We start from the raw sequence: 20191 nt of genomic DNA on the forward strand, positions 1-20191 counted from the left end.
GTGTGGCTAGAAAGTTGAACGGAAAAAAATGTACGATGGCTGGACGAAAAAACTGCAACGATGTTGCCGTGAACGCTGAAGCGAAATGAATTAGAATGGACTATGAAACTTACAAAATGATCTAAGAACAAAGAAAATTATGCGGAGAAATTTAACAGAAAGAATAGCGATATCCGAAAAGAATGCGAAAGGAATGTGCAACCTTACAAAGAATTAAATGCTAAACATAACGTGGAATGCGGCCGTAACAGACTATATAATTTTCTTTTGGTGTAAAAACTCGGTCATTTCCTTCGTATCCTGTGTTACGGCATTCTTTAAAGTTTTCCCTAGCTATCTTTAGCCGACGATATCCTCTACAAGATCAACACGATCTGTTGTTTTAGTCCGACAACAGGTGCTATTATTCCAAACCTGCAATTTTATTTGTTTTGGAAAAAGAACTAGGAACCTTCCATCTCTGACCAAGTCCAGCAAAAGTTATAGAATAAACTCCCGCAGCGCTGCTTAAAATAACAAAATAACAACAACAACAAGCTTTATTACCAAATTAAAAAGTTAACAAAGTTAAACTTAATTTACAACATAATATATTAATACAAACAGGTAACATTTACTCAGAATAACTGAAAAGCTAATCAAGTTGAGTAAAACTAAATAAAGGTTAAATATAAAAGGTAGGTTGGCACTAAAGCTTGAGCAAATCAATTGATTAATCATTAAAAAAAGAAGAGATAAAGATTAAATAAATAAATACCGGTTGAAAACTCAAAGTAAGACTGTAAGATCTTTAACTTGACTTTGTTTTTAAACGTTTTAAGGGGGAGGTGTTTAATGCTTTTGTCAAGATGATTCCAAACTTTTACAGCTGCAAAAAGAATGTTGAATTTACCATAGTTTGTTTTGATGGTGTTGATGTAGTAGGTTGATTTAGAAGCAAGCCTGGCATTGTATCGAAATAACCTCTTTTACATCGCATATATTTCCAACGGATTCAAAACAGATCTTTTTTCAATTGAGTACAAAAGAAATGTTTTATCCTCATCACTGTTCAGAAAGGGGAGAATTAAAACTACTTTGTACTTCGTTTCAAGGCTGCAGGTTACTTTGTTAGTCTACTAGTCTTTGCAGGCTTAATTTCAAGCGATTCAATCTTTAACTTTTCAGTATTTGCGAGAGAAATTAAGCTCCCACTTCGCCGAAATTCGGGCCTACTTTGAGTTAAACTAAGTGTTAAGTCTCGACGATGTCCACACTAGGAATTACCAGAGTGTTGCATTTGTAGAAATCCCGCTCATTGTGTCCTCCTTTAATTTTCGTAAATTTTAAAGTAAAGGATCAGTCATGATGTGCACTTCGTAATAATCCTCCTTCGTTTGATTTCTCATTAACCCTGTCTATATCGAGTTTTTTTTTTCTTCGTCTTCTCCGCCTAAGGGGGTTGAGGGTAGTACCCCCCCCCCTCCCCCACCCTCGCTCGATGACTCCGAGGGTATTAAATTTAAGTTTGACATATAAGGAAGATGGATTTCAGTTCCGTAATAGGAGGTAATGAAGGCATTCGGAATTATGTCATGATTTCTACATGGCGGCCATCTAGGATTTCTGGATTTTAGAAACGTCAGAAAAACCACCAACATGACGAAAAAGTTACGCATACCAATAGAGGAACACCAAAATGATCTTTTACATGAAATTTGCTATAAGAATGTTAATTTCTGTACCGATTCTAGATAGGGTTGTGGTTGAGGCCACCCTACTTGGTGCCATTTACGAATCTAACTTGTGCATGCTTTTCTCATTTAACTTATTGCGACAGCGACATGATATTTCAGTTCTTTTGTTCATTGTTCGTAGTCACGCGCTATGACGTGGACGGATGTCTGAATTTGGGCCCATCCGAAATCACTACAACGTACATTTGGTAGACCACTCGACTCGCGTTGGTTGTTCTACTTTTTGTTGGGCTACACCGTGATGACGAGAGCCAGCCAGCTCGAAACAGCTGTCCACGGTTGCCGCATTCTGTTAATACTCGGTTTGGTCTCTATCGTGTCGCTGTCGTGTTAAGTTTTCTACGCAGTCCGACGGATCAGCCTTGCAGAAATTTGAGTCTTTCATTATTTACACCGAACCCATTGAACCTACCAAATAAATTGGCTCAATGACTCAATTAAGAAGTAGTACTTCATCATATTCTGCCTACTATCAGATCAGGAAAAAAGTCGTAGCTTAAAAGCATGCATGTGCCGAAATATATCACAACATTTTCCAAAATAAGTTCATAACAACAAATTGTGATCTTAAACTGGTCCAGAGAAAATGTCATAATTGTGTGATTTTCTTTTAATTTGTTCTAGAACGTGGAATTGTGTTTGTAATAAGTGCGACTTCAAAAGTTGCTGAGCCGGCTTTTAGTCTGATGAAAGACACCATTCAGTTTGTTATGGAAAGATACGGCAGCAAACATGTCAAGTACAATGTTATTGTCACTGGAGAGGGCACCTCTTCATCAGGGAAAGTTCGTTTTAACAGTAATTCCTCAGATTTGGAGGCATTGATGAAAAACGTCAAAGAGCTCAGCAGAGAAGCGAATGGCGGCCCTGCACTTCACAAAGATTTACAAACAGCTGATTCTGCATTTGAAACCAATTGCCCTCGTCATCTGCCTCCCGCAACGAAAAAGGTAAGCAAGTAGTAACCTGATGTCGTTTCAGCATTTTTAAACACCGTGAACTTCACAAAATTTAGTTAAACCTATTCAAACAATAACCCCCATGTCGGGACTCTTGCTTTTCCGAAATTCGGAAGACATCACCAAGAACAACAACACAACAACAACAAAACTCAAAAGTAATCCAACCAACGTATATAACAGCACTAACATGATATTAAAATGCAGTTGTTTCGAGAAGTTTGTGTCATGTGGTATAAGCTTCCCTTTAAATATGGTTTTCGTGTAACATCAAGTTCAATTTCAGGAAATTACAAAAAATTTAGTTGCTTTCGTTCACATATTTGAAAAAGTTATAATCATCCAAAGTCTATGAGGGCAAATTCCTCGTTTGATTACCAACAAGCCGCAAGTGGAAACATGGCAAATTATAGACTTATATGATAATAATGAAAAGAATAGCATTATTAATCACACACACTAACCACATGAGGTAATGTTTAAAAAAAGAGCAGGAGTGCTTTATCGTGTTTAAAACTGCAAGGCGCAGCCGAGTGGTTTTAGACCCGATAAAACATGTGCTGCGAGTTTTTAGAACGGCTTCACAAACATTCCTGGAAAAGCGTGTGTCGATAGAGTTCATAACAGTTATGCTTTTGTGAACGTTGGAAATTAGTATACGAGAAAAACACCGCGTACTAAAAAGGAGTGTTTTATCAGCTGCTTAAACACCGCATACTAATAAGGAGGAGGTTTATCGATATAGAGTCACTGCACGTGATGTATTATCGACCATTTGATAGGTCAATGGGCTTATGATTAATTAATGAGTTTTTGAATTATTTACAATTTACACCACCACAGACTATTGTTGTGCTAACGGATCGACTGATGTCGGATGAAAACGAGAGAAAAGCTGCTAAAAAGAAAGTTGAAAACATAAAGGAGCAACGCATTGGAATGTCTCTTATAGCAATTGGAAGATATGTTAATATCAGGGAGCTGCAAAAAATCAACAGTGGAAAAGAGGTTCCAATGTTTGGCGAATATGAAGATCATAAGAAAGTTGGACTAAACATTATACATGGTGAGTGGGACGATTGCAGAAACCTCATAAGAACTAAGTTTCATAAGTTTCTAGGCACTGTTATGTTAGTGAAACAACCTTTTTTTGAAATAATAATTATCAGTACTAAGGAGGGCTTCGAAATAAACTAGTGGAAGCTAGATTCTGGCTGTTCTTTCAGCTTCAACGTGAGTTAATTTGAGGTAGAATTAGTTTGAACAATATTCTACCCTCTCATCGCCGCCATAACGAATGTATGACATTAACTCACGTCCTGGTGTGACATGAATTTTCTTTTCTTTTATCTTATCAGCAATCACCGGGAAAAGTCTTTACGGTAAGTGCAAACTAAAAACTGCTAAGGCTCCTAGTGCAAGTTAGCCTTTTGGAGTCTAAGTTATGAACTTTATTTGAAGTGTGATTTAAAGGATGTGAGTTACGTCTCGGTAGGCTTATTTCTATTTTTAACTTCAGCTTCTGTACATGTGCCCTTACACTCAAATCATGTTCATTTATATAGATGGCTACTTGGAGTACTTTATGGCTCCATATTTCATCTTTGTTCGAGACTCGCTGAGTTATCTGGCCCTCCTTGGTCTTCACTTCTTCATCTGCCTGTCTCCATCGAGAATTCGCTTTAGCGGAGCAGAATGGGGCATTTTTATTTTCTTCTTGGGGCGAATAGTGATGGAAACTAAACAGCTATTACGCGCTAAACGGCGTTGTAAAGAAGTTGAAACCACGAAGCGGTGTGCACGGGGATACGAGTACATGAGTTGCAAAGACACAGAAGAGAACGATGATACAGGGATCAAAAGAAGACAAAAGGTTGGCGCTGTCATTAAGACACTGAATAATTATATCAGGTAGGTGTTGTGAACTTTTCAAATACGTAAAACACTCTTTAAACTGGATAGTGGTAGCTGTCTGCCTATAGAGTGAGATTTTACAGTCAATAACTTTTCTGGAAATTAGTATGAACATTGTCGATGACTGAATGTGTAGGCAACGTTGCTTATGATAAGAAACAGTTTGTGGTTATCATTCCCAATAAATGTACCTTCTTATTATAAAGGACCTTTCACATTAAGCTCTTGAGCCCTTACTAATCCTCAATCACTTTTATGAATCTTCTGAACTATAAGTTAATCTGTGGACGACAATCCGTAAGGTGATGATCTCTACTTGGTCCAGAGTACAGACTGCGCATCTCCCTGAAAACCAATAAGAAAGTCACATTTTTTTCTCTTGGTATTTGAGGAAGCATTGGCTGGAAAGAATTTAGGAAACGAAAAGGACCTTTTATTATACCCTTTTACCTAAGCCAGGAAAGGATTTTTTCGTAAGTGATATGTATCTTTGTGCTCCAACTCCTTAACCAACCCTTTGGCAATTAAACTTGTTTGAAAGAAAATTTTTCCCCCGAAATTGCAATTTCTATAATAGAGTGGTTTTTAAAAGAGCGTACATTAACAAATCGACGGTAGTTTTCTGTCATTTCTATGGTCTATACGCTTATACTTATATACTTACATTCTTATATACTCTAACTTATAGAAAGTTAAAAAAATCAAGTAGAACCACGAGCCAAGTGGTTTTACTACCAGATGTTGAACATTCTTTCTAGTGATCGTTGGAACATTTTGGACACCATCACTATCTGCATCTACCTCGTCACATTTCTACTGAGAATGGCTACTTGGGCCTTATCCGAATCCGTTACCAACAACCGAGCTTTGGTAATTGCTGGTTACTTCTATGGACTTAATACCATGTTCCTAACGCTCAGGGCTTTTGGTCACTTGATGGAGGCAACCAAAAGAACTGGTACCATTCAGATTGCCCTGTTTCAGATAATGGGAGACGTGATCACGATCTTTTGGCAGTTTACAGTAGTCACTTTGGCCTTTAGTATGGCTGTTACCAAAGTTTTTATAGCCGAAAAATCCTATGTTACGAGCCACACCACTGAGAACGATCTGTAAGTTGAAAATAACATTACTTGTTTTGAATTTTGACGAAAATTTGTATACATTCTATCAGTTTATTTTTCAAGGTTTTGAAGCTTTTACGTCGCTATCTATCTTTTCAACTGTTTTGGTCTTTGTATTTTTTTGTTTTTGTTTTCTTAGTCCTATCTAGATGGGGTTTTTTTGGTCTTCTGGGGCCGGATTCCGCCCTAGCCCCCTCATAACTTTGCAACTATACAAGCTACGAAATGAGACTTAACGGAGAGATAGTACGTCCAAAGTTGTTTCCTTTAAGGTTCACAAAGGGAAGTGGTGACGTCATATGACTTTGAGATGCCATCATGATTGTCAAATGGTGGCAATCTTGGATCCCCCATGTTGGATTTGTCCGATTTTCCGTAAAACTTCAATAAAGCCCCGAAATTGCAAGAAAAGTAATTAAAACTAGCAAAGGATCACTAACATGGGCTAAAAACATAAACGTTACGGAAAGAAAAGTATTTTTCCCCATTTTAATATGGGGTTTGCCATTTTCTGAAAAAAAGAAAAAACCTGTCAAAATTTAGTTGCCTTTGCAACATCAAAGTCAATGAACAGTAATAGACAACATCAAATTGTTCCCAGGTACATTTTTAAAAAAGTTCTGAAGTTTCATCCGTTTGCTCAAGTAGTTAACAAGTTATTTAGGTTCAAAGTTGAACTGGCGCAAGAAGAATTCTTTTACACCAACGGTGTTATTCCAGCAAAAATAAAAATAAAAAATAAAATTAAAAAGTAAAGAAATAAAATAGTATGGTATCAAGGAACAATTACAGAGCAACGAATGAGTCCTGGAAAACTAACTCCTAGAATACTATAATCAAAATATAAATTTGATGGAGAAATATCCACATTTATAGCCATTCGCCGGCCCTCAGTGCCACTACTATGTTTCTTTAATTCCTAAAAAAATAACAGCTTCAATGGTCATGAAGTTCCAGCATGCAATCAGAGAATAATCGGAATATTACAAAACAAGAGTGTTAAATGCGGTTCTGAGAATTGAAATTGAAATTGTTGCTGTTTTGATTATCTGCGCTGAGCGACGAAGACGTCCCTAAAGTTATCGTGCGAACGTTTCTGAGTCCATTATGCAGGTGAACTTAGACATGGCAAGTGCGCAAAAATTCATAGGGTGGTGTTGAAAGGCGTTGACATCAAGTTCACATTCACATTCACGCCGATGGACATGGCGAGGAGATTTATTGAATATTTACAATAAACTTTCATTGCAAGCGCTTTATTTACCTCCTTCTTCTCAGGGTTAAATTAAATGCATGATTCGTTGTGTATACATTATAACAATAGAAATAGAGTACTAATTACTTTTTTTCTGTTGATTAATACGGTAATCTGTCAGTGTCAGGTACAAACATGATAAATACTTTTACGGTATGTTAGTGACCATTGACAAGGTTTTTTTTATTGTCATTTCAGCGTATGCAGCAAAACTGGGATATCCTGGTAAGATTAAGACAACAAATTTGAAATCAGAGTGTGATGAGTAATAACTAATATAAATGACCAGTTATCAATTATCGCATGGAGGGATTCTGAGGTTGCTGCTATGAAACCAGCTCAAATGTCTGATCACCCTTAGTCACGCCCTGTTTCCATGCACCCCAGATGTCGACACCTTAAATCCTTGTGGAATATCCACCCAACTCCCTCCGGCTTTCCCCAAACTACCAAATTCGATCCTCGACATCGTACAAAATCACACCCTTTCTGCTTGATGTTTCTTAGTTGTTATAGTACTCCAGCGCACGTTTTCTCTGCATTTCTCTGGAAATTCTGCAAGAAATATCGTAGAATTTTTCGCATTAAATCTTCCCGTAAGGGGCTGCGCAATTTTGTATTCGAAAAATCTCAATTATTGTACAATTTGTACCTAAGAAAGATTATTTGACGCTGGAATCAACAAACATATTTTTAGATTCGGAATTTTTGTGCACTTAATTTGACCACGTTTAAATGTCTTTGTTTGTTTTTTGTTTTATTTGCAAAACACATTACTTACAGTTCTTACAATACGGGCTACTTTCACTATTAACAGTACAATAATTCTATGCCGATGCCAAAGCTCTTTAGTAATAAGGTCTTTTTTTTCTGTTTTATTTTTAGTTGGTGGTCAATGTTGAAACATTTTGTTTGGTCCTTGCTGGGAATTTCAGATTTGGATCCTCTCGATTCGGTTGACAGCCCATCTATACTTATAGCTTATTTCCTCTATGGTGCCTTTTTAATTATGTCAGTTATTCTCCTTGTAAACATGTTGATTGCTCTTCTGTCAGAGACGTATCAAAACGTTGCGGTAAGATCTGATTGATCGGTTATTAATTTACCAATACAATAATAAATATATGATATACCTTATATTTGAAGAAAGATTTTAAAAACATTCCTACCTGGTGGGTTATTTTGTTCTCCCTGGTCCCTGGTGCATGTAAATTGTAAAAAGTTCCCCCATCAGTTTTATTCCTCCACCGTGTGGATTTTAATTTCCCTGGTGTGGTTGGTCATCGACATTTAATGTTTTGCAAAAGCGAGAACGGTAGGAAAGACTAAATTCGTTAAGCGTCTGATCCCCAGATTAACATAAATTTTATGAAAATTTTATTTCCTGAAAAACGTAGAACTTGACATTTCTATAAGCTGTTTGTTTGAGCATGCCCTCAGACGCCCTAGAAGATAGTGCTTTCTCTGCTCGAAAATTGGGTGAAACATAGTGTAATTTCAACCAGAAAAAGTGGATTTTAAGGGTTGATTTTGAATCAGAATCAAAGTTAAAGATCACGCGTTTCTGGTTAAAATCTGTGTTCATGTGGTATATTATATACTTTGCAATTAAGAGGACAAATATACTTATACAACTTTACATTATATTAAAACACCCTTCCTGATGGAAAAATTGGAACGATCTGGTTGATTGTCGCCTGCCTTGGTTGAGTTTTTGGCATTTCTGTTAATTTCAATCCTCAAAAGATTTGTTACATAGGGGTGTTAAATGCATTGAAGGCCTACCTACTAGTTATGTGTGATGGTTTAGTTGTTGTGAAAAAAAAAAAAGAATTCCTTTAAAAAAATGCTTAAAAGAGGTTTTCAGTCCTTGACCTCCTTGATAACTCTGCAGTGTTCTGTGAACTGAGCTATCGAGCCAGTTAGGAGCTCGTTCTTTTAGGTTCGAATCTCTTTCAAAGCTGATCTTTTATTAGGCTTTTTTTCGAAAATGCTCAAGCTGCTTAAATAACTGCTTTAATCTTTAATTTACTTAAATCTACCGATTTATACTATGTTTTTTTTCATTGCGAGGTAGATCTACTCTTCGCAATTATGTGTAATCCTTATTTCGTTTCAGAAAAACTCTTTAATGGAGTGGTCGTACAAGAAAGCAATTACCATCCAGTCCTACGGAACTTATGATCCCATACCAGTTCCTTTTAACCTCGTTTCTAGTTTTGTTCTGTTAATGGCCTATATCTTCAGGAAGTGCAGAGAGAAATACACTGCACCACAAAGTGGATCAAGTAATACAACAAATTATAGGCGCGTAAGTAACACACACTTAAACATGCTGTTTTATGTCAGCTTTAAGTTATGGGTGAGGCTCCATGATCATTTTGCCCGCCAGGAATTTTTTCATTGTTAGTCTCTTATGGAGTATAATACAAAAGAGCCCTTACAGAACACAGAACATGCCCTCGCCCAAATAGCTTTTGCCATTGCGATATAAGTCAATTCAACCAGTTGGTGTCCAGTCTCATCAACGAGCAACCCTCGAGGAATTCTTTTTGTTTTTGGAAGAGAACTGGCTACTGCAATCTCGGGGGAGGAGGGGAGGAACAGAATAGTATACAACGGAAGAATACCGAGAATTAGCGATTCTGTTTGAGGCAATCTGTGACGAGAAGCTTTTGTTAATGGTACATTTTACTGATTCACGAAATTTCCAGAGCCAATCTTTGTATTGGTGCGCCAACTTTTTATGACCTCCTCGGAGTTGTTAGTGAACAGAGGCCACAAATGTTTGAGTGACTGATGGAAAATGGATAAAGGGCACGCCAGCGAAAGTGTCATTGACGTAGTAAACTCGACTTAAATTATAAAGCACAGTCCAAGTTGGTTAAATACATGTAGTTCCGGACAGTATGTTTGCGGTAACAGCAATAGAACTAGAGCCTGAAATTGTTTACCAGTCTTTTACTTTTCAAAAAAAAGAAACAAAAAAACAATGAGCATTCCTGTAAAAAACTTTCGCTGATGCTAGTAAAATGTCAGTAGTCAGAAAAACGGAGATATGTACAGCGTTGAACATAATTGTTAAATTAGATTAATTATCTGACTGTACTGTTATAGAATCGCTTCTGCTACTGCTGTTTTATTTATTTTTATTTTTTTTATTTTTTTTTTTTATCTCGGGTCAAAGACGTTGATGTTAAACCAAAGATCTTGATAGGGTGTTTCATTCATCTACCTAGCCCAAATGTTTGTCATTCACTGGCTTCTCAATTTAAGATTTTTTAATGCAATTTAACAATTTGTGGTAAAAACACGGATCCGTTAAATGCCCCAGCACTATGATAGGCTAATGCCCGACTCACGTGTCTCACAATATCAGCAGCGGCTCCCGACAACTGGAATTTGCCTTGTTTTTGTTTGTTTTGTTTTACTTTGCTTTGTTAGGTTTTCTTATCTTTTCTCTTTTTGTTTTCTTTTGTATTTTTTTTTTTTTTTTGAAGCATTTAGACTGGTCACTATAAGTGAGAAAAATAATGAATGCATATATCTTTTACAACTCCCTTTAAGCCTCGTATGAAATGAAACTGGTAAAAATGAATTGACGATTTCTTCGTTATATAGATAATGCAGCGCCCTTTTTCTTTGCCACAATTCAGTCACTCCATTGCACAGGTAACGGCGGGGTCTGCAAGTGTGTTTGTCAGTGTTCAGTGTAGCGTCAGCGACAACAACATAACTCCACAAGTATAAAAGCTATGAAAATAAGAAAAAAAGATGTTTCCTTTGAGGTTTCAAAACAAAGGTCATGACGTCATATTACGTGGTAATTACGTCACGATTGCTTAATGGAGGCCATCTTGGATCCGCCATCTTGAATTAAAAGTTATGCAAACCAATAAAGGAACATTCATATTAGCTAAAAACATTATAGGTATGGTAGGAAGAAGAATTTTTTTGTCATTTTGAAAAGGGATCTTCCTTTTTGTCAAAATTTGGTTGTCATGGTAACATCAAAGTCAATGAAAACTAACCTACTACTCCAATAAATTTTTAAAAGAGATTCGAAGTTTCTCGGCTCATGCTTAAATTAAAAAAATATATATATATTAGGTTCAAAGTTGTCGCGGGCAAAGCCACTTGCGTTAAGCAGGCAATACCAAACTATGTGACACCCTTAAATTTTTGACAAACATTTGGTGTAGCATTCCATTGTTCACAGGACTTATTGTTTCTATGGCACAAACCATTTGACAGCAATGCTCTCTTGAATTCCAAATAATAATAAAAAATTGTTGAGTGTTTGCATTTTAATTAGTTTTTGGGAGGTATTGAAATTCAATATCGCGGTTCTAAATATGGCGGCTGTGCAGAGATAAACGACATAATTTCACGTCATATGACACTATTTTCCATTTAGCGGTTCTCCAAGAAACAACTTCTGCTTACGATGTACGCTCCAGGTTCCACTATTGTTGCCATAAAACTGTTGAGACTTTGCCCTCTAATCCACATACCTACCGTTTTCAGGAACTAAAAAAGCGAGGCTAAATAGGGATACTTCCTTCTTCATGGCCCCATTGCTTTAGATTTGAGCGTCGATTAATAGGTAACCTGTGAACAGGCTCCCAAGTGGGGTATAGGGCGAAGAATAAAATCGAGATCATGGAAGGGGGCGAGAAAGAAATGGAGGTAGCAAGTGGAGATTCTTTTGATGTCGCCGTTCCACCTCTTTGTAAATAACCTGTGAGTAGTATGTCAACGAGGTAATTTTATGCCAGTCATTCAATAATATTTGCCTTAGCGCAAAAGAGTGCCGGTACTTTCCTTTTCTTTAAGAACAAGAAATTGCTTATTCCTGGCCAACAAACTCCATAAGATTCGCCGACTGATGTAGTACCTTCAGCGAGGACTTCTTCGTCTCTTCGGCAGTGTCGATTGCAAATACTTTGAGGCCATAGTTAGATAACTCCTCAACCTTGTCCTTAATAATTAACGCCAACAGTGTAACAATTACAACCCTGCAGCATTTAAACATCCATATTTATTTTGACACCCAAGGAAGCGACTGGAAGATCAAAATCTTGTCGAAACCAGTCTGTAAATATTCCAAAAACATCTTGCGTTTTAGCTACAGATTGTAGGAAAGTGTTCAGCCCTTTTATAAGCCCAGTGATGTGAAGAAAAAAATTCGTTCGATTTCCGCCTCTCCAAACCGTAAGCCGACGAAGGAGCTTCACAATTTATTCAAATGTCAGCGAGATTCAATGTGTCCATATTTAATGTCCTTTGCAAAGTTGTCAACAGTCATCTATCTAATCAATCAGATCATGATACCAGGGCTCCCCGATTTTTCATTTCGCCCCTATACCCCACTTGGAAGCCTGTTCACAGGCCAGCTAATTAACCGGGTGTCTACAGGAAATTCTAAATCTTAGGGATCGTTCACTGACTTATCGGTGGTGTGTTTTAGGTTGAGACCCTTGCTAAAGTTGTTGAAAAGCTTCAGACGGAGTACTTTGCCACATATGGATATGAATTCCCTTTGACAGGTATGTGGAGAAGCACGAAGTAATATCCTTTGAAACAACAGCTACATCTTCAAATCTTTAAAATAAAATTTAAATAAAAAATATCTGATGATCTGCCACATGAATGAGGGACAGGCTCGAAGCAAAACAACTGCAAAAACTGAGGAAAAATAACAGAGCGAGGTAAAAGAGGCATTCGCTAATATTTATACAGTGGCCACACCTTCTAGGTATCAGCTTACGCCTTTCCGGCAGTCACACACTACAAGGTCACTGATCATGACACTTAGAGTTATCCTCATCATGCATCACCAGTCATCACACCCTCGACACTGCACCTCTTACGTCTAAGATACCTTTGCTCTGAGGAAGTGGATCGAAAGTGGATCGAAATGCACCAATCACTAACAACCACCAGTAGTATAGCTATCAGATCAAACCTGACGATGACTAAAACCTTTCATGATACATTTAATTCAATGTTTGAAATGGAATCTCTAATAATAATGATCGCACTGAGCATTTTGACCGTAGTACAGGTCCAATGCGCTTGGCGCTAGTCTTAGCTTGTCTATCTTAAGTTGTGTTATTTATAAGGTTCTTACCTGAAAACATGTTTTTGAACAGATGAAAGAAAAGTAGATGAAGTGCTCTACGAAACACACAAAAATCGCCAAATGACTAATCAGATTGCTCGAAGGACGTTCTCAGGGCATGAATGTCAACAAGGAGCTCTTCCTACGGGGAAAAAGGTAAAATTCAAACTTCAAAGGGGCGATATCACCTATTTTATGGATTACTTAAATATACTAAAAGGAAGGGGAAAAAATCAAAGGAAACCCTAAAACATGGCTTCAGTTTGGTTTACAATTTCTCCACTAGTTTTCTGGATTACAAGGATGGAGATTGTTTCAACTTGAAAGAATTGAAAAAGCGACTTGAAAATGTTGCCTAATTCATTGTTGTTTGTTTTCAATTAAATAAAGGTCTACAGATCTCTTTCTTCTTGGTCTAGAAGCATTTCTTGTATTTTCTCTTGATATATCAGTAAGAAAACCTTAGTTTTACTTTCCTAGTCCAGAAACTATGGAAATACTGGCACAGGTGAAAAATTGTGAGACGTTTGGGTAGACGGAAGACCATCATAATGACGGACATTGCATTTTCTGTGTTTTCGCGGCTGTAAGTGTAGCTATCTTGTTAAGTCTGTTTCATTTAAACATCTTTTTGTCTGCGAAAATCAACCAGTGCCATTTTTAAACAGTTTCGTGTCTACTTAAACAATCTCGGAACCCCCACTTATGGCAGTGACCCCGGCTATAGTTTCTAGAGTCAGAGAGAAATGAATGCGAACTGGATTTTAATGGAGAATAGGGTAGAAGAAGAAGCATCCGGAGATATTACGGTTCGATTCCCTTCTTGATTTCCCTGTACCCTATTCCTCGGTAATAAGCCTTGTATTGAATAATAGCTATTAACCAACCTGCAGTCACCTATTGTTATGTTTAGATATGCATGCATTAAAACATATTTTCTTTATCCTTTTTTTCTCTCTCGAGGCCTGGAAATGTATGGGAATAAGAGTTGAAGGGTGTCTTCTGACGTGTGAGGGAGCAGACGCTTGTGTAGCATGTAAAAAATACCGGTCCACCAGTCCGGATCATGGCGCTAGATATCTCACTCAGTTTTCTAAAGAGCATCCTCATTTCGAGGTAATTCATTTCACATAATTTGTAGAAGGTATTCTAAATTATGGTCTTGACTTCCAAATGCCTGTCTTTGATAGTTTAGCGCCTTTATGTTGTTGCAAAATTGAGGACATTTTTTGGATCCGAATTCCTTGAAACCTATATCCTGACACAAGTCGGCAACATTAGAAGTGAATAGTCGCAGTGGAACAGTTTACAGGAACATTTAATTAGCTACCTTTAGTTTGTGGGGACCTGTTGCAGCTACGGACATGTTGCAACCCCATGTCCCGGTAAAAAGTCCCGTCGTCGTACACGCGAAGGAGCATACGCATGTTTTCAAGGGCAGTTCGACAATTCATTTATTCATTTATTTGTCCATTTTATTCATTTTTTTTAATTTAATTTGATCACAGAGACTTGCTCCACGAGCAATGCACACAAGGAGGTGGGTGGGCATTAAAAATCTGTGTAGACAAATCCCTCAAGATCCTTCACGTCAATGTAAAACATCGAGGGAACAAAACGAGTTTATAATCGTCTCTGAGATCCCTCGCATTACGGCCTTCTTATAACTATCGAATTAAGACCTACACCACACAAACTTGGTGATATGATCGATCTCTGGAAGGTCTAACGATAAAAAAGGGCGTTTAAACCGACCAAAAAGTTTGCGTCTCAAATTCACCATTGTAAAAATAATCTTATATATTCAAATCAGTGTCTATGAAATTTTTCTGAGACCAGTGTATTTTACTGTATAACGCCTTGCTACTTTTATCGGGTAGATATCGTGTAAAAATCAAAATAAATGTAGAACGCATTGATTTGATTGCATAAGTATACCTTGTCAATGGGGAATATAATGATAATGTATGCAATTTATATAGCGCATTTTCTATGAAATACTGTATTCAAATACGCTTTACAACACTTTGTGAGGGACCTTACCAGGCTGCATGTGGATGTCAATTGTAACCCTCCAGTTAACAACCAAGTCAGCTAAGATAAACTAAACTAAGACTGGACTAAGATTAATACAGGCCTAAATTTTATTTAAAGAAAATGAAATACGAAAAAAGCGTAGAACTACTATACTCTATACTATGACATCAGGGTCTGGGGCATTAATAACTTTGAATGTTCGTTAAATGTTCAGGGAGCCGGACAGCAAGACCTCATGTATCATCTTCAGGACATCACTCGATCGCGCACCAACGATCTTATTCAAATTGACCTCCAGCTCTTTGGACCATTCCCCCAGTACACCCATTATGACGTTAAGTTTGTACGATCTTGTAGCCTGGGTATCGTCTGGTAAACTCCCACCGCAATGGTTCATACTTCTCTGTCTTCTCAGTATTCTTCTTCGCGCGGTTGTCCAACCAAGGGCAGCTCGTTTTCACAGCTAGCACCCTCTTTGCTTTGTGATCTACAAATCGTGCATCCACCCTGTTGGCTCTCTTTGGTACCGGTGTCAATCTCTCACCTCCCGTAATCACCCGGTTGAAGTACACTGATGCGAATAATTGGACTGACTTCTCTAAAAGCACACATGCCTGACCTGTGTCTGCTGGGTGTTAACTGATCCTAATGGATTCGTATTCTGGTCGTATTTACTATACAAATCCGTAACCTGCTCTTCCTGATTAGCTACCTCATTTCTTTCCTCTGCGTTTTGCCTCCTATTTCCAACCTTACTTGAAATATTCCCAACAGCATCACCTAACGACGTTTCGAAACGAGCGGCCTGGTCCCGGAGATTTTGTACGTGTAAGCGCAAGATATTAATCACCCTTACATGCCCTACAACTCCTTCATGACTTCTATATAGCCTTTCTTACGGCCTCCTTTTCACATTAGATCATTAGACTTCACTAGCAATTAAGTTTTCTTTTTACAATCTAGTAACGCAGAGTTAATCTTGTCTATCCATTTTATCCTCCGCTTGGTCCGAGATCGTGCCTCCGGATCGGATCATTATCATGAAGACCGTGTTGCCAAAAGGAATGTCATCCTTTCCCAATAAAACTATATCTATCAAAACTACTAAAACTATAAAAGTAAACCTATACACACAGAGTGTGTGTTAAAATTCCTATCATGAAACTATTTTGAAGATCCTAATGATGTTCACCGTGCTGGATACCACCGCCCTCTGCATTCGGTGGAGAATAACTAACGCTCTTGCCCCGAATCATCATCATCTTCTTCTTCTTGTTCTTCTTGTTCTTCTTCTTCTTGTTGTTGTTGTTCTTCTTGTTCTTGTTCTTGTTCTTCTTCTTCTTCTTCTTCTTGTTCTTCGTCTTCTTCTTCTTCTTCTTCTTCTTCTTCTTCTTCTTCTTCTTCTTCTTCTTCTTCTTCTTCTTCTTCTTCTTCTTCTTCTTGTTCTTCTTCTTCTTCTTCTTCTTCTTCTTCTTATTTTATTCTACTATAACATATTTGTAAGGTACGGTACCAAAGTTTAACACGTGCACGCTGTTATAGGCTTTTCTAATTGAAATATCTGTTCGAGATTTTGGTTTATTGTCGTCAAAGCAGAATTGATTTACCAAAAAGTTAGTTATGGAAAATTGCAATCTAAAACAAGGCCAATAACCAATAAATCATCGATCCACCCGAGAGAAGGCTGCATAAAAGCGACTTAAGAAAGTTAAGGTCGATGTTTGCCGAAACATTGTCGGAAGACCATAATTACTGCCAGCTGAATAAACAATTACGGTCCTTATATTGAGGAAAAAAATGACATGCGCATACGATGCTTGATGTGCTTCTCTTTAAAAAAAGGTCCCAAGACATGGTTCCCTTTATATTAATCGTACTTCTTTCCTCATGTACATTTTCTGGTGAAGCTCGTAATAATTGATATAATAATACTTGATGTAATAACTTAAGAAGGTAACTCTTCTGCCTTACAAAAAAATTGACATTAAATTGATGAAGACAAAGCCTAAGTGGTAAGGGGAAAGAATATTTTAGTGTCCAAAAAGTGTGATCGCAGAGCATAGGTCATATAACGTGGGATAAAGAAAATAAATTTTGCATTACTCACAAAAAAATAACGCAACGATCAATTTGGGGACTGGCTTTTTATTCTGTATGGTGTATCGCGAAACGGTTGTTCATCTCGTTGTAGATAATTATTGATAATATTATTAATCAAAGAAATTTTACTCAAACGCCCTACAGGTCTTATTGCAAGAAAGTGGGGAAAGAAGGCTGCTCGGGGTTGGTGTTGTGTGGGAAGATTACGGTTACCATTTCATGCCAGGATGGTTTGACGGAACGGTGGGCTATCATGTTGATGATGGGAAACTTTTTGACGCTAAATATCCAAAGGAGGGGAGACAACTTGAAGGTATTTAACAAATAGATACATCGTTCATTCAAAGATTAACTGATACTATAAAAGATTAACTGACGCTATCCAGTCCTTGTTTTGATACTTAATAGCAACTGCTCTTTCTATTGATTTGCGGTTTTCAAAGGATCGCCAAATTTATATTAACCATTTACAACATCAAATGTCACGCAATTACACTAATGCTTAATCCAGAAAGCTGGAGAGAAGCCGAACTTCAAGACCTTGAGGGCTTAAAAGAGGGCTTAACCCTATCTAGACCGGTTTTTTTTTCTGTTGTAGTCTGGGGCCGGGGAAGGGGGTGTTGTGTCTGGAGGGGTTGGGATTCTCCTTTGCTCCATAACTTCGCAAGTATAAAAGCTATGACAATGAGACTTGGAGGAGAGAAAGAACGTCCAAAGATATTTCTTTTGAGGTCCACAACAAGAAGTGAAGACGTCGGATGACGTTGTAATGACATCATGATTGTCAAATGGATTTCCCCAAAATTGAATAAAAAGTAACCAGAACAAAGGAACACTTGTCTAATATGAGCTAAAATCCTAAAAGGTGCATAACGAAAAGTAATTTTTGGATTTTCCGTTTTTCTGAAAACATAACCTCTCAAAAATTGATTGACATGGCAACATCATACTCTTCCTAGAAAGATTTCCCAGAAAGTCCTGAAGTTTCAGGCCGTTTGCTCAGATATTTAAAATGTTATTCAGGCAGGGTAATGGGCTCCTGATTCAGGTTCAAAGTCACCACGGGCAGAATCCGTCCCCCTCCTTCCCCGGTCTAAATAGGGTTAAATACTTTTGGTAGCGAACCTTTTTCTTGTCATAGAGACGCATACTATTAATTAAAACTCTAACTTGGTCGGGGGTGGGGGGGGGGGGGGGGGTGGGGTTTGGGAACGGATACTTTAAGCAGGATTAGTTCTTTAAGTTTAGAAAAGTAGGTGTGTAAAAATGGCCTCATCACGATTTTCGACGCCATTTTGACGAGTAGGTAAACACGTTTTGAAATAACAGTGTTTGTACGGAAATCCGATGTCAAATAATTTTCATAAAACGCTGCTTCTTAAAATTCATGAATTGGAAACGTTTGGCGCAAGGAAAAGGATTTTACAGAAAATAACTAAGAAATGTAGCTGTGCTAGAAAGCATTTAGTTGCGTTTTGACATTTCCATACATTTGTCTGTATAGCGAACCAGCCGTGAGCTGCTACTAAAGATAGATCGCGGGAAAAAAAATATAGGGAAATGTATGGAAAGTTCAAAACACGACTGGACGCTTTCTGGCACAGCTGCATCCCTCCAATTTCTTTTCTTAAAATCCTTTTCCAATTCACGAATTTTTCAGAAGCGATGTTTTATGAACGTTATTTGATATCGGATTTCCATAAAAACACTGTTATTTCAAGACGTGTTTGCCTACTCGTCAAAATGGCGTCGTAAACCGTGATAAGGCCTATACCTGATATCTTTTGTGTTGTGTCTTAGATGCCATGGCGTACAGAGGTGATTTAATTGGCTGGACCGTAAACTTTGACAATCGTGACAAAGTTTCGGTGGTGTTTACTTTGAATGGGAAACAAATCACTCAAGAAGAGATATTCATAGACAACCCAGACCAGAAGCCCTTATATCCTTACATTTGCATGTCACACAAAGGAATAACCGTGCTTGCTAAGGTGCGTATGTTTCTTGTTTTTGTTATTATCATTATTATTATTATTTTTATTTGTTTGTTAGTATTTTTTATTTTGTTCTTTTGAGGTAGTGTGTTGTTGTTGTTGTTCTTCTTCTTCTACAAGCAATACAAATTGTACCTTTTAATTATCCAATGAGTATTTGATTTCTCTGCCCTCACTATTAATTATCATTTTTATTTTTTCATGTAAAAAAAAAATTGTAGTATGATTTCATGCACTCCTAATTTTCTTGTCTTTTGTTTTGTCTTTTGCTTGCACGTTATACGCCAGCTAGCTGCACGTGGCAGTGACCAACTCGAAAGCCTAAGCTCCTTTGGTCACTGCGTACATTTTAACGTTGATGGTTTATGTAATTTAATGTTGTCTCTATGTTACTTTTGTGATGTATCGTATTTGTATTTGTATTTTTTATTTACTCAACATGACCATATTACATAAGGTTATAGTACGTAACAAAGGAGTGGAGAAGGGCATAATATAGTTATGCCCTTTAAAATTACGTTACAATATTTTTTTAAGATAGAAAAAAAAAGAAGAAAAAGGAAAACAAATTATAATAGAGGAGAAGAAAGACAGAAGATCTATCGCAATTTCCTTTTGTAATAAACTATTGAAATAATGCATGAATAAAAAATTCTGAAATCTGAAAATCTGTTTGTCACCGTTATCACTCTAATGTGATACAGCGTTACCTCAGAAAAATTGGTTATCTGGACTTTCAACCGACATTTGATCCTGAAAACATAATTATAAGGAACATGTAAATCCATAATCCCACCCTCAGTTTCCCTTCTTTTGGCTCCCAAGCTTTGACGGTTGTCTCCTTGGTGTTGCCTTCAGGGAAATTTCGATTGCGTATATGTATACTTTTCTCTGACCGATCACATCCGTTCGGATGGAAAATTATATGACGAATGGTCTCTTAAGGCG

General features: G+C 37.4%; 1 protein-coding gene across 3 annotated transcripts in view; it reads left to right on the forward strand.

Moving 5' to 3' along the window:
- LOC146473984 (uncharacterized) overlaps window positions 1-20191 on the forward strand; it is a 29522-nt gene that overhangs the window by 6549 nt on the left and 2782 nt on the right. For all 3 annotated transcript variants that reach the window (XR_014866334.1, XM_085117994.1, XM_085117995.1), the window contains 13 exons: window positions 2361-2686; window positions 3539-3761; window positions 4054-4077; window positions 4261-4606; window positions 5368-5721; window positions 7187-7213; window positions 7874-8063; window positions 9108-9299; window positions 12459-12537; window positions 13144-13268; window positions 14076-14228; window positions 17394-17562; window positions 19050-19240. Coding sequence is in view for 2 of the 3 variants with exons in the window: in XM_085117994.1 (XP_084974120.1) it covers window positions 2361-2686; window positions 3539-3761; window positions 4054-4077; window positions 4261-4606; window positions 5368-5721; window positions 7187-7213; window positions 7874-8063; window positions 9108-9299; window positions 12459-12537; window positions 13144-13268; window positions 14076-14228; window positions 17394-17562; window positions 19050-19240 (2399 nt within the window). In the remaining variant the exon portion in view is untranslated. The remainder of the gene's footprint in view (window positions 1-2360; window positions 2687-3538; window positions 3762-4053; window positions 4078-4260; window positions 4607-5367; window positions 5722-7186; window positions 7214-7873; window positions 8064-9107; window positions 9300-12458; window positions 12538-13143; window positions 13269-14075; window positions 14229-17393; window positions 17563-19049; window positions 19241-20191) is intronic.

This window comes from Pavona decussata, unplaced genomic scaffold (assembly GCF_977016875.1).
Source record: "Pavona decussata unplaced genomic scaffold, jaPavDecu1.1 SCAFFOLD_92, whole genome shotgun sequence".
In the NCBI taxonomy this organism is placed as follows: Eukaryota; Metazoa; Cnidaria; class Anthozoa; order Scleractinia; family Agariciidae; genus Pavona; species Pavona decussata.